This window comes from Rhinichthys klamathensis, unplaced genomic scaffold (assembly GCF_029890125.1).
Source record: "Rhinichthys klamathensis goyatoka isolate OS25496 unplaced genomic scaffold, OSU_Roscu_1.1 h1tg000169l_1, whole genome shotgun sequence".
Lineage (NCBI taxonomy): Eukaryota > Metazoa > Chordata > Actinopteri > Cypriniformes > Leuciscidae > Rhinichthys > Rhinichthys klamathensis.
Genome location: NW_026606700.1, coordinates 608,323 through 623,322, shown reverse-complemented (window position 1 = coordinate 623,322; position 15,000 = coordinate 608,323). Strand labels below are relative to the sequence as shown.

Sequence of the window (15,000 nt, the reverse complement as noted above, 5' to 3'; positions counted from 1 at the left end):
TGCTCATGTTGTGAGAACTATGATTAGAAATAACAGTTTATCCTGCAATAGTGAAAGTAAAGCCGCATTTACACTGCAGGTCTTGATTCCCAGTTCAGATTTCTTGACTATGTCTAGTCTTATTTTTTGAAAACCATCTTTTAAAAGTGAAAACAGTGTAATTTACAATGGCGCACACAAAATGATGATACAAGCTTTTGCTTTCCACGCCATCTTTAAAGGTCAGCAAAACATTGGGTTGAGCCTTCACCCTCCACTGTACCGTTAAACAGAGTCTTGTGATCGTGATTGGTGTCCACCTGATTTGACTTTATTCACCCCCGTTGCTTTTTCAATGACGTACGACTTGCCTCGACAGGGGAATATCTGATATATGTCCGCTTACATAGCAAACGCAAGTGCACATATCAGATTTATTTTTACATAAGAACGAGGCCTGAAACCGATCTGAGAATATCGAAATCCATGTGCTCTTTTCCAGTTTACACGTGTGTTGGTCATATCCGATCTGTGCTTGATCTGAAATTGAACCATTTAATGTTAATGCGAACTTAGTCATGTAAAACACTAATAACTAAAGACTTGAAAGAACATCACTTAATTAAAATAAAATCCTAAAAGAAATTGAATAATGCTAAGGCCATATTTACACCTGGTATTAAGATTTTTGTTAATTGGATCACAAGTGGACGACGCTAAATACAGATGTAAACAGGGTCTAAAACGTTTTTAGCTTATCCAGAGGTCGAAACGCATTCGACCGGATTGCTTTCGTAATGAAAACGAATCGAATGCATTTGAACAGCCACAAAAGACCAGCACCTACTGACCTATATTATGGGAAGCACGCAAGCCAGACAGTATTAAACTTTGTCGGATGAAAGACCTAAGTTTGGTTTGAAGATGAAAAATGTAACAAGCACAATGTTCTCTCATTCCTTATTTCTAACATGCACCCACAGTGTTCAGCATTGCGGCTTTCAGAGCAGAAACGAAACTGCTGCTCTCTGTATGTTTTCCCATCGTCTCCTTTTACGTTCATATGTAAATCGAGCTTATTTCGTCCATTAGATCGAAAGATCTGAAAAAGCCCATACATTTGCCCACCCATAGACCCTGCCCTCGAAGACATCAGGACAGAAGTGGTCGAAGGTGGGAAAAAAAGAGATGGGTTAAAACACCAGGTTTAAATAGGAATGTGTCTCCCTCATCTACTTGTAATCCAATAGACCAAAACACAACTTTATACAAGGTGTAATCAGGGCCTAAGATAGTAAAAATTTCTCACTGGAGTGGTTGAGGGACTAGCTTAAATAGATTGTATGTGTCTGAATGTAATACTCTTTTGTAATCTTTAACATAATTTTACAGGCAGCAAAGCTCTTAAATGCTTTTAAAGGTGCAGTAACTTATTGCCAAGCCCAAATGCACTATTAAAATATCAGCATAGACCTAAAATGTCCTTATTGTGCACTCCTAATAGTGCAGTACCAAGTATTTACCAAACCTGTGACCACAGAACCATGAGCCAAGCTGTTGTTAATTGTAGTATATGTCACAATATTACTGGGGTTTTATTTTTACTGTGATTTTGAAATAAATGCAGCCTTTGTGAGCCTAAGAGACTTCTTTAAAAAAAAATTTTTAAAACGTACTGCTCCCAAATGTTTTAATGGTAGTGTATAATAAATAGACAAGAATTAGAAAAACAATGTTTCCAATTAATTTAAGATATAGCATAGTAATGGCATGTCACACTGTAGGACAGGTCTAATAATAATCGTAATATTCTGGAACGTTGACAAGAAAGTTTTCAGTAATTATTTTCTCACTTTGGTTCATCAGTATATAACTGGGTCTGAACATTGGTATTACATTAAAAGTGCAAGTAACATTTTATTAAAAACAATAATAGTTATTTTTATTTGGGGTTGGGTTTTTCCATTAAACACAAACAGTGTTATCTAAAAATGTAAACATCCACTGTTTTCTATACATAAAAGGCAGGGCGATCCCTGGCAGTTCAGCTGCAATTTTGCATGGTTCATTAAAATGTATTATATGATGTTTTGAACCCAGCCCCCATGCATACTATAAAATTACACCACTAGACTATCATGACTTGAATTGTCAAAACGGTCACTGGTGCCCCTCAAAATGCATGACACCCCTGATTATAGCCCAATTGTTCACTATGCGTTTCATTATTGCTGAGCACACATGCAAAAATGTGAATACTAACATGTCAGACTATGTTTCATTGATGACTGACTACATTTTCCTCCTAAAAATCAATGTAACAGGTATATGGGAATGCAGCTACTACATCTACAGAACTGTGCCAGAATGTTCTGTGAACAATGGTACCATTAAATAGAGTTTGCACTCAAAAACAGTGGCTTTGTCTCTCTGTTGCATCACCACAATCCACATACAAACAATAAGCAGGAGGCATATAAGACACACACTTGTTAAAATGGTTTGTGATTTAAAACAAATCTAGGTGTGTCCGTCTTACAGATTTAACAAAGTGAATCTTACCACCAAGTCCCAGTTGTTCAGTTCTAGAAGTGTGATCGCCTCAGCAATGTTGTCGATTCCTGTACATGCCTGAAACAAATGGATTTGCTTATTAAAAATACCAGAAACCAAAAGTTCTTCTTTTTATTTTTGAAAGAATGAAATAACATACCTGGTCCAAAATTAATTCCTGAGAATGTTAACACATACACTACTGTTCAAAAGTTTGGGGGTTGGTCAAAATTGTTAATGCTTTCAAATAAGTATTTTATGCTTACCAAGAAAAAAAATGTGAAATATTATTACAATTTCATATACCATAAAATGTAATTTTTTCCTGTGATGCAAAGCTGAATTTTCAGCATTATCACTCCAGTCTTCAGTATCACATGATCCTTCAGAAATCATTTTAATATGCGGATTTGGTGCTAAAGAAACATTTCTTAGTATTATCAATGTTGAAAAGAGTTGTGCTGCTTAATATTTTTGTGAAAACAGTGACATTCTTTTCATGATTCTTTGATAAAGTTCAAAAGAACGGAACTTATTTGAAATAGAAATCTTTTGAAACATTATAAATGTCTTTACTGTCACTTTTGATCAATTTAATGCATCCTTGCTGAATAAAAGTTTAAAAAAAAAAAATTTTAAACTAAATTACTGAGCCCAAACTTTTGAACGGTAGTGTACACATTTTTTATATGTGACATTTAACTTCACCTAGCAGGTAACAGCAAAGCTTTCTTCAATCTAACAGACAGGAAATGCTATCAATTTATATGAGAGATGCTTATTATTATGTATAAGCAACCTTCAGTTTTGGTGACTGCCACCTCAAGATATTTGTTTAGTTCGGCTACATATTTTAGATCTGACACATTTAAAATTAAAACACATATTGTCAATACTTGTAAACTGACTCATACAATTTTAAAGCAAACAAACTGAAAAACAGGATTGTGACAGCTGATGGCAGTGTGCAAACAGAGAAAACCGTGCAGTCATTTGACAGCTTCTGGCCATTACAGGGTCATGAAAATACAGATCAGGATTCAGATGTCAGTCAGTCCTGTAATGTTTTCTAGTTCCATATAGGCAGATGGTAACAAAATGATGTATTTTCAGCTGTTTATTCTTAATTTGCCCGATCATGTGCTTGCCAGACTTCGTTTTTGCTGAATAATTCAAACAAAGCCACTGACAGCTCATCATCTCGATACATGTCAACAAAAAGGACTGACTTCAATAGCCGTTACCCGTATAGCAGTCAGCAGGCAAAAGAACGGATCTTAACTACACATTCAGACCTTATAAAATTACAGATTATAAGAACATATGCGAGTAAACCCACCTGAAAGTCGGCCAGGATCATTTCTCTGTCCATGTTGCTGTCGGAGGCCATTGCAGTAAGAGGCTAACGACTCATGTAAAAACCCCAAAAATATCAACCTCCGATTTCAAAAGAGCAGTTCAGGACACGGCTTATCAGTGTGCAGCAGGTAATTGTGTATAAATGCTGCACTTCTGGGCCTTGTTGTCAGTGTTTGGCGGCTTTCAGTTTTTCTGTTATCGTCACTTTGCTGTTGTGGATCGGCGTTCAAAGCAACGAAAACATCATACGGCTGCCGTAAAGAGGTGCTGTGAACTGTCGCGCAACTCACACGGTTGGAAAGTGCTGCGTATTTTTAAAGCAGCAGGGCCGCTGCTGAATTGGAATGGACTTTCTTACAAGTGACTTGCTTGACTACCTTGTGACATTTTACAACAAAAAAAATCATTAAAATCATTAAAATAGTTTATCAAAACATGTTTATAGGCAGTTCCCTATTATCTGCAGCATGTTTTCACTGTTTAACCTCAGTGTTAACCCCCAAAACAAGGTTTTTATTTTGTAAACATGAACGTATTACAATGCCAACAGTGATGACTAATCAAACGTTACTAACTCCTGATCGTTTAGAAGGGCTGATTTCATATTACAGGTATGCCTACTCTGGCTAAACCATAGGGCTAAACGCACAGGTTTCCTTGGTCCTTTGGACTCTTCAACCAGTCTTAGTTGGTTTGCAGGTCTTAGCAGCTATGCCAGCCCTACCAGGGTGGGTTTTAGAGAGGTTTAGGGCGATTTTAAGTGGGTCAGGCTAAAAGATAAGCTTTTCAATAAGCTGAGCACCATCTTGGCCAAATTAGAAAAACAGTAAAACCATACAAACAATAAATAAAAATAGGCCAGCTTAAATTGGTTAGCTGGTCTTAGCTGGTCTCACAGCCTAGCCCACTAAAAAGTGTTTAGAAATCCTCTATAACACCGGAAAACAGCATTGCCCAGTTCAATAGGAGTATGTTTTTAAGCAGAGATGTAGCAATATGTGTCAGTAGGCTATAATTATAGCCTATTAGTGTGTAGTATTAATGTAAACAGCTATTGCTATTCATTCCAATGAATAAACAAAACGATGGGATGGTCAAATATTAACAGGCCGTTTTCAGAAAATGATACTGGTGCGCTGGAGGGGTATAGCATCTCGGCAGTTCACATGACTGAATATTGCAGTGTTTTACAGTCTTTCCTCCTGAGTTTCACTTCAAACGCATATTTGTAGAGAGAGAAATCTTACACTGGGAACACCAACACTAAAAAGCCTTTACAGCTCAAGGATAAATGCTTAACATGGCAAAAGCGGCGAGAATTTAGCAGAAAGTGCATCTCTCACACTCTCCCCAGCTGCATTGCCGTTGAGTCCCGCCTCACTCCGCGTCTGTTAGAAAAAGTGGGCGGAAGTGTCGGCCCTTCTTTATTTCAAAAACGGAGTGATGTCAAACAACAGCGGCAGTCTCACTGACAAAGTCAGCTGTCTTGCAACCAGCTTTTCATCGCGTATGAGCCATTTGGAGAGGATAACTCGATGCGAGCGACGTAACCATCCTGCAGGTATTGGATACAATGTTTCATTTTAAATGATCCATTAGCATTATGACGTCGTCCATCATCGGCTGAATCGTCACAGTGTAACTGCAGCTCCGTGCGCGAGGAATCACCACGACAGAACATTTGTAGATATTCACGGCTGCAGTTTGAAATGCTTCCTCGCAGCTTGAAAACCTATTAAAGATTATTTCTACGCGTGTCAACTCGATATAGGCGACTAGTGTCAGTTAACCAGTGTTGATAACCCTCATGCCAGCGTTCTTTGATGTGCACATCAAAGAAGATTTGCTTTTAACGTTTCATATTCAAAATGGGCGGGAAGCTTGCATTAAACTTGCAACACGTCCTTGCGAACTCACTGGATACGAAATAAAAAAAAAAATTCCTCGCGAATAACAGTCTTCTCCCTCTATTTATCTGTTTTCAGAGGTCGTTTGGAGGCTTGAAATGACAACATCTGCCAATGCCATGAACGCATTCCAGTTCTCCAGCCCAATGCACCTGCATATAGTTAATATCAGAGGACTCATGAAAGGGAAGTTTCGCTCTCAGATGCGAGCATTTTTCATGTGACTACTACAGATCTGTTTGAATGCGAGATCATATCTGGACCGAGACCACGGCGGAGCTTCATGTCATTCATGGACACGGAAAGGATTCTCTCGCATTGATCATATGAAAGATGATGTTTGTTTTGCTTTGTTGTTTTTTTCCATATATCGCTTGAATGTCCATATATTCGATAAGAGATGGCATGGCATCCCTGTGTTCTCCGTTGGTTCCGATGGCTTCGGTAGGACGATATTAATGTGGGTGGACCTTGGCGCGTCTCCAACGGATATTTTTTTAGGGGGGCTGGATGATCGGACTATTTACTACAGCTTTGTAGTACTTTTGCCATATAAACCAGCGTACATTTTTTAAAAGCAAGCATCAGAGATATTTTACCTCCTTTGTCAGTATATAATGGCCGAGGACACAGCTATAGATGGACTGAGCACTGCAGCTGCGCAGGGAAATCTGATGAAAATTGAACAGATACTGCAAAGCAACGTGAACGTTAATGAGAAGAACAAGTTCGGCAGGACACCATTGCAGGTTAGACGCTCATCTCCACGAACAACTTTCATATCTAAAGAAAGACGGTGTTGTTTATAATGCATAGTAGCCTACATCAGCCTCACGAAAACAATTTGTCCTTTTCCTTGCAGTCACCATGAGCAGTGGCCTGGTTGACTTACTTCTAACTAAACCTGTGGTTTTCTTTTTTAAAGTTTACCTGCAAACCAACAAGTAGCCCTACGCACCTGTTGCAAATAATCTATATTTTACTATGCCAACAAATTATTATCACTCGTTATCTGATACATAAAGCATTTATTGTGTGTAACTGAAAACTGTTTTATTACACTATAGTCAGATCACGAGCTAAAGGAAATACATTATCGTTTTTGGCAGCCTTTTACAGATTCAGATGTTATTGTAATTGTTTCAGGGTTTTTTTTTATAACGTAGGTGTAACAACAAAGTTGGTCACGCAGTTTCAATTTTATTGGCAATAAGGCCAGAAGTGATTGTATATGCTTATGTTTATTTTATTTTACTTTTATGGGGTAAGATAAAACTCTAGAATTAAATCAAATTAAAATCATATTTTATATATGAACATGCAATAAGCCTCAAGAGGCTTTCTACTTTCTGTTTCTACTTTTTAAATTGTTATTTCAGTTATAAATCAAATATTCTACTAATGAGAAGGCCGTCTGGACTTACACCAAACACAATATAGCTGTTTAATATTGGTCAGCATGAAATATGTTGTTATTACTCATGTGCTTGTGTCATATTCACACAATATATTCTCTCAGCTTCGGAATGAGTGATAATCTAAACTCTGGGTAATCCCCTCGGTGCTGCTATGTAGCATATGCCAATGTCTGCCTATATGCATATGTGGCATGATATATTTATAGGTGTAGATGATAAAATAAAATATTCGTGAAATTTTGTTTGATCAACATTACGATTTCATGTGAAAATGTATATGAATGAATAAGGAAAGGTGTATATTTTAAGTGCTGTGACTGGTCACTGTGCTTTTTATTTCTCGTGTTATCGCCTTTTACCTCCCCTAGGTCATTTAAAATGTGTCTATGATGTGACAAATGAATTTATAAAAGACTATTAACATTCCACGTGGTCTCTTAATTAACATGAGGTCAAATAAATGCATGCATAATAATTATCCAAGTATGAGTGGTTTAAAATCGTTTGAGATGGAGCATTACCCATATTAAAATATTCGTATGATGCACTGGTGATCTGGTGAAATTGCCATAAACATAATTCGTAGTAGGCTAAGTAGATTTTTTTTTCCTGGGAATGACATCACTTTATATCTTCATATAGGCCTATGTTATCACCAGAGAATTATAATTTAGGAGGTCGTTATTTGTTTACAATTCTGTTCGCTTTTAAACATTTTTTTATATCGTTCTGAAGTAGTGGTTATTATTGCAGCAATTCCTCTCTTCGATTTCTTTCTATTTGCATGACAGCAAAAATGACATCTCTTCTGAGAAATAATAGGTACACATTCTTAGAACTATCATATATATGCTATACATATCTATATATATATATATATACACACACACATGTATCTAAAAGATGTTGGCAATTTGACCTAAAATACAATATTCCCTCATGCATTCATATACAGGCGTCACCTTATCATCTTGATTGAAACCTTCAATAATCCACTCATAATGCTTAATTAAAAATGCACACTTTCGCTAAAAACATTATTTATGTCATGAATGAATTATTGTACGAATATTCTTAGCTCCTTAACACGTGTTCTCTTTGGGTTGTTCTCTCAGGTGATGAAACTTGGCTGCCCGCGCATAGCAGAGACGCTGCTTCTAGCAGGCGCAGACCCAAACGCGCGCGACCCCATCCTAGGACTGACCGTCAGTCACGACGCCGCGCGAGACGGGTATCTGGACACTCTACAGGTGCTCGTGCAGAATGGTGCTGATGTCAATCTTCTTGACAACAAGGGCAACCTGCCTCTGCATTTGGCGGCGCAAGAAGGATGCCTGGATGTCGTGCAGTATCTCGTATCTTACTGCAACACGCAGCCGTTTCTGCGGAACGCAAAAGGCCAAACGCCTCTTGACCTGGCGTCATTGCACAAAAAATATCAAACTGTGGAGTGGTTAGAGAACATTGCGCCTTCACAATCCAGCTAGAGATTATGATTATGGGCCTGTGTGTTTTGTTGTGTAACAGAGGTAGCAGATAAATGCTGAATGAGCGATTTGTTGCATTGCGGGAAATTCAGCCAACTACCTCTTATTGCGATGTAAAATATTGGGCTCAGGGGCTTGACGTTTTGTGAAGAATAATTAACTTTTGACATTGCATGTAATTCACATGGCCCACAATTTCAACTGGATAAATGGGTTTTGTTTTCAATGAGATATTTTTCAGGTCATAGCCTCCATTTTAGATTTGTAGATCATTTCTTTCACTATAACTTTCAAGCGCATACCTGTCATATGTCCTGTTTTATAACAAGAAAAAAGTATAATCTAGATTAATTGATGTGCTCAAAGAAATCAATCTCCTTGTATTGAAGTAATTGCACTATAATGGTCAAAATTCACTTAACAACCCCTGACTGCTCTGATTTTTGTTGTGTTTAGTTTTATGACATTAAATTTGCACTTTTGCTTGTAATTAATGCCTTTTTAACTGTGAAAGATAGTCTTTTGCCGCATTTAAAATATTAAAACCTTGCAAAATAACCAAAGACACCTGTTAAACGGTTTCAGTATGTTTTCATGACGTTTTGTTTAACTGGCCTCGTGTCACTGAAATACGGGTAGGCCTAGAAAACATTTATGAGACTGTATTAAAACATGGAATATTTGAAACTGTTGTTTGATGTTGTCGAATGTTTAAAGCAGGCTAAATAAAAACGCTGTGACGTTAGCGGTGGCAGAGTTGTATATATTTTTAGCAGAACACCAGTTGTCTGCCGTTCCCTCTGTAAACAGAAAGCCTGACGGTTGACAATTATCAGATTTAGCTTTCATTGTAGTGAAAAGTCGAAACAAATGATAACCATAACCATTTTCATGGCTCTATAATTCATTTGACGAGAATTAGCTAGGCTACATTTCTCTCACCTTTTAAAAATATTCTTACGCTCTGGATTATATGTTTTTAATTTATCAAATAAAAGTCATTTTAATATGTTTATTTGTAGTTTTTTTTTTTAAAAGTAATAATAACTGGCGGTGTAACTGTCCGGAGATTGTATATATATATATAAAAAAAAGACTAAGCGTTTAGTGGTGGGGGTGGATGTTGGAGTAAATTTGGCATAATCTGCTCATTTTATTTCTTCAAAAATTAACAACGAAGACTTTTTGCTTTAAAATATTAATATTTGAAAATCACTGTGGCATAAGTAACAAGCAGGACGAATATGTTTCAGACATTTTGACCTTTTCATGACAAGGCACGTCTTGTTCAGGTCAAACAAAGTAGGCCTAATGCTAAATTCTCTAGACTCAATAATTCATGATATTTTGGGTGGGTGGGGGTGTACATTAATATCTTTGTATATACTCACATCTATTAAAGGTGCAAAGACCGTATTTTAGTAGATGGTGATATATTTATAGAGTCATTAAATCCATTTTTATAGAAAAAGGTGTGTGTGTGTGTGATTTTTTTTTTTTTTTTTTTTTTTTAAATGTATGAAACCAACATGAATACAAAGATTATACATCTAATAACTTGATAGGCCTACATGTGTTTTAAAGTAGATTATCAAAAGATTCTTTCCACAATCTCGGACATTGACCCATTGTTATTGACCCATATATATCGAACCAACAGCAACAAAAACGCATGCAGTGAAACCTAAACATGCGTCATGCTGGCACATTATTTCTGTGCTTTCTCTCGCAGTAATCTAAAGCAAATATTTTGGCATGTGGTGTGTGGCAGTCATTCATTTCAAAACCAGACTACAAACAGGACTGAGGACACGTTTTAGCACGATTTCGTATAATGTGCCATATTATCTTGGATAAGCAATGCGCTTTTATTTTTAGGGTTCGTGAGCGTCGTGGATACATGGACTGTTATGTTCGCACAATGTAAACGGATAGACAGTGAATGATAAAATGGTGATTCTCTGTGAGGGTTTTCATGGTCGTGCAGCAGCAGAAATCCGTTAGATCGGTGGGAGGAAACAGTCCGCTGCGCGCTGCCAAGATTTTCAAATTTAGGCGCTTTCGGTGTAAAAACGCTCACGATTCTCCCCAAACGCACTCTGCAAGAGAAGACGAAACTTATAGGGTGTTTGGCGCTTCTAAACGCAGTTTTCATGATTATGGAGATGCCATGCAGTGATCTTCTTCCTGGTTGCGCGGCTGCGTAAAATCTTAGAAACGCACGATGCTTTATTCTTCGAATCGAATGAATTACATTTATGACAATTATTCAGCTCTCAACATGGGTTTATATCGACTGTCAACGATGAAATAGGTAAATAAAATAACGTATTATAATGTGCAAAACCTCTAGACATGTTTGGGCATGTTTATGGTCAGTTTAGCACTCATGGTATGGTTAACAATTAAAAAAGAAAGCTTTATGTTTATTGGGAGAACTATGTGTGAGTTAATCAAAACAATAACTTAGAATCAATATGTAACATGTTGAATGTATAGCAAGATTATAAGATTTTACTGAAGATTTTGACACGTCAATAGGCTACTGAAAGCAAACAATGTTGACCCTTGCATTCTCAGTCATGTCGAGACAGATTGTATGACCATCTGTTCTCTACACATGCGTATTTTTGCATCCATCCTGGCTTACCTGTGATAAATTTGATATATTGTATATAGATTGTACCTGCTGAGAACATCAAAACTGTCATTTCTCTTGAAAGTGGGTGTATCGAGGGCTCTGACCTTTGATGGAGCTGCTAGTTAACAGTTATATGCAGTTTCTTAAGTGGTCTTAATGTAGGTTAATGTAGGAGTGATCAATGCAAAATATAATTTTTCTATACTGGAGAATATTTTAAGAGAGGCCTTTATATTATTTTAATAAAAGTACAAATTCATTGCATTAGGGTTGATTCTGATTGCATGAAGCCAGGTCTGTGTAGGTGTAAACAGATCCTTTACTCTTCATTGAATAATATTTTAAGTGCAAAATGGGTCACAATTTTTTATTTACTTATTTTTATTTTTCATTATTGTTATTTAAGTCGCCCTGCTATGAGGTCAGTTCCATTTGAACCTAATGGAGACATGAGGGAGCATGGTGTGGCAGACCTTTCATCTGCATTTCACAAACTGTTTACCCCGGCCGGTGTCTGATTTTTTGCAGTGTCTGTTTAATTGCTCAACTGCAATATTTTGTTCTGTCCCAGTGAGGTCACCGAATGACAAAATCTTTCAACTTACACCAACCCTTGTTTGTCATTCTATTGATCCAAAATGCATAATTTTTTTGCATATGTGTATTTATGTCATGTTTTACATCAGTATAATGTAATAGTTTATGTATGTGCATGGGGTAATTGCTTTTCAACCGCAGGGCTTTTTTAAAAACAGTTTTAAATTTAATAAATGCAAATAATAATATAAAAAAGCGGCCAGTCTGTCTTTCTTGATGTTTGAAAGTTAATGCAGAGTACTGAATAAAACACCCTTTGCTTTACAGCCAAAGCATCACTGATTTTGTGGGCAATATAACAAATTTGCTACTTTGTAATTTATGAGTGTTACAAGAGCTTGTGAGCAGCTGCCAGGTGGAGAGCCACTTGAAAATCCTCTTTGCACAGAAGGGGTGATACAATATGTCCAAAAGCCCTGTGGTGGTGAGGCATTGGCCAGTCAACAGATACACTTTTATAAAACTTTGGGAAGTATCACTCACCACCATGCATGTTGCTTTCCATTTCAATGAAAAATGCATTCACTGTGCATTTTGCTTTCCATTTTCATAAAAAACTGAATTTGTGGTTGCAGTGACTGACAGCACAGAACTCAATTCAAGTGCAGCTTCCTTCCACTTTCTGCACAGGCACTGGGGGTTGTGACACAATATGACGGATAATGGAAATATGATGCACAATATGATGAGCAGGATAGATAGATAGATAGATAGATAGATAGATAGATAGATAGATAGATAGATAGATAGATAGATAGATAGATAGATAGATAGATAGATAGATAGATAGATAGATAGATCCCAGTAACGTACAAAGTATTTTGGAAAACACCTTTTTAAAGCTGATCAGGAATCGTTACACTTGAACCTTTTTTTTTATTAAAAGTGCACCTAATGAGTTTTTATGTCACTTGCAGGTCACAGAGCCTCTATGCAAACTATATTTCTGAGTAGCAGATATTAAACAAATATGTACATATTTACATATATTTACATAGGCTATGCATGTAAATCCATAGAAGAGGAATTTTCAAAGGGACTTTCAAGTCAGGTCAGGCCAGGTTGCCACATTTGTAAATTGAGTAAATTGTGTTAGTCAGTATTTAAAATGCTTTTTGAAAATATTTTTTTGTATTTCCAGGTATATTGATATTTAAAAAAAACAAAAACATTTATTTAATATTTAGATTGAAATGTAATATTTAACATTTAAATAAGATATATTCTTCTCAAATCAACGTCAATACAAAGCAGGAGCACATTGTGATTTACAATGTGAGTAGTGTGAGCTAAAATGTTTAATGAAGTGTCTTTTTTCCTTGGCAATAAGGATGTACGCACGTGTTAAGTATTTTTTTGTTTTGTTTTGTTTTTGCAGCCAAGACTTTAAGGTATGAGCCAATACAGAAACTGAAAATAAAATTTCACTTGGACATAAAAACTTGGAGTAAAAAAGTGTGACAACTAGGCCCGTCTTCCCTATGCCCTTGTATGGTAGACCAATGCAGTAAAGTTTTTTGTCTTGGCAAATGTTTATTATTATAAAAAAAAATCCTCTCATACAAAATTCACTTTACAAAGACATCCATCACTGACTGATTAATGGTAGCCTACTGTAGGTCTAAATATATATTTACAGAATAACATTGGAAAACAAGCTCACATAAGAAAGCAAGCTCTAAACAACACGGCTATAACAATAGGCCTACATAACGTTTTTGCACGTTCTTTTAGTTATGGCCAAACCTTAATTAAAAATTATCGAGTTTTTGAATCTAAGTGGAAATAGCTGGGTAGGCTATAGCATATAACAAAAGTGACTCAGCAGTTCACGTGCTTCGACATGACAGTTATAGCGCCCTCTTGTGACGCACAAATGCTACTGCAGACAAAACGAAACCGGTTTTTTGACCCCTTTTTATGAGCAGAATTTCAGTATAATTTCATTACGCAGTGACGTCATTTTACAAAGAACAATGAGTTAAAAATAATTTAAAGAGGGGTATCGATTTATAATAACTTTCATTAATAATAATCATGAATATAGGCTACAGTGGCAAGAATACGTTTGTGAGCCTTTGGAAAACTGAAAAATGTGACTAATTTAAGTCACAATTACAGAAAAACAATATTGACAATTATAAATATGTAAAAAGTACAATTGCTTGTGTGTTATTAGTTTAGTCAGATTGTTTGTCTATAACTGTAACCTAAATTAAGATCAGACCACATTTTATGAGTAAGCTGCAATCCAGATATTTAATTTAGGGTGAATGTGAGGCAAATTGTAAAGCGCTTTGGTGGCCATTGGGTCTGTGAAAGCGCTATATAAATGCAGTCCATTTACCATTAACCATATATATATATATATAATATATATATATATATGAAAACTTATAATATATATATTTATAAAAACTATATATATATATATGTGTGTGTGTGTGTGTAGTTTCACTACATTCTAACTATATGGATACATGCCACTGAATGATCTGTTACACTAAAAAATGCTGGGTTGTTTCAACCCAAATTTGGGTCAAATATGGACAAACCCAAATGTTGGGTTAAAAATGTAATTAAAAAATTTACAGTTGAAAGTGAAAGTTGAAGTTCGGTTAAAATTTTAAATTACATTTTTAACCCAACATTTGGGTTTGTCCATATTTGACCCAAATTTGTGTTGAAATAACCCAGCATTTTTTAAGCATTAGGCTATATAATGTTTTCAATTACATTTTAATGAAAATTGATATTCAAATAGAACAATAAACAAAAGCAGACCATTTCATAGCATAAATTCTATTTATTATTTGCCTGTAGTACATAGAAGATGCATAATTTTATATATACAGGTTTATGTATATATATATATATATATTCACAGACAAACGGGAGACTCTCACAGCCTTACACACACGTGTCACATACAAACAGATCACAGATAATGTCCATGTGCTCCCAGCACATCATGGAGAATCAGTTTCATGTATGGCATTGCATTGATGACGTCTCTCAGGAGCAAAAAGTGTCTGTGAACGCAGTTTATTACGTCCAAA

At 36.1% G+C, this 15,000-nt stretch overlaps 2 protein-coding genes across 3 annotated transcripts in view; one reads left to right on the top strand and one right to left on the bottom strand.

Moving 5' to 3' along the window:
* The window catches only part of faf1 (Fas (TNFRSF6) associated factor 1), a 72,821-nt gene extending 68,666 nt beyond the window's left edge, over positions 1-4,155 (bottom strand). Inside the window, exons 1-2 of one of the 2 annotated variants that reach the window (XM_056259583.1) lie at positions 3,872-4,155; positions 2,542-2,610 (exon numbers count right to left, since the gene is read on the bottom strand). In XM_056259583.1, coding sequence (XP_056115558.1) covers positions 2,542-2,610; positions 3,872-3,922 — 120 coding nt within the window. In that variant the 5' untranslated portion in view covers positions 3,923-4,155. The remainder of the gene's footprint in view (positions 1-2,541; positions 2,611-3,871) is intronic. The other variant, XM_056259582.1, reaches the window with a different exon arrangement.
* A 2,002-nt stretch (positions 4,156-6,157) lies between these two features.
* cdkn2c (cyclin-dependent kinase inhibitor 2C (p18, inhibits CDK4)) lies at positions 6,158-9,448 on the top strand. Its single transcript, XM_056259581.1, has 2 exons — positions 6,158-6,547; positions 8,332-9,448. The coding sequence occupies exons 1-2, from the start codon at positions 6,416-6,418 to the stop codon at positions 8,701-8,703; spliced, it is 504 nt and encodes a 167-aa protein (XP_056115556.1). The 5' UTR covers positions 6,158-6,415; the 3' UTR covers positions 8,704-9,448.
* The last annotated feature ends 5,552 nt before the right edge of the window (positions 9,449-15,000 follow it).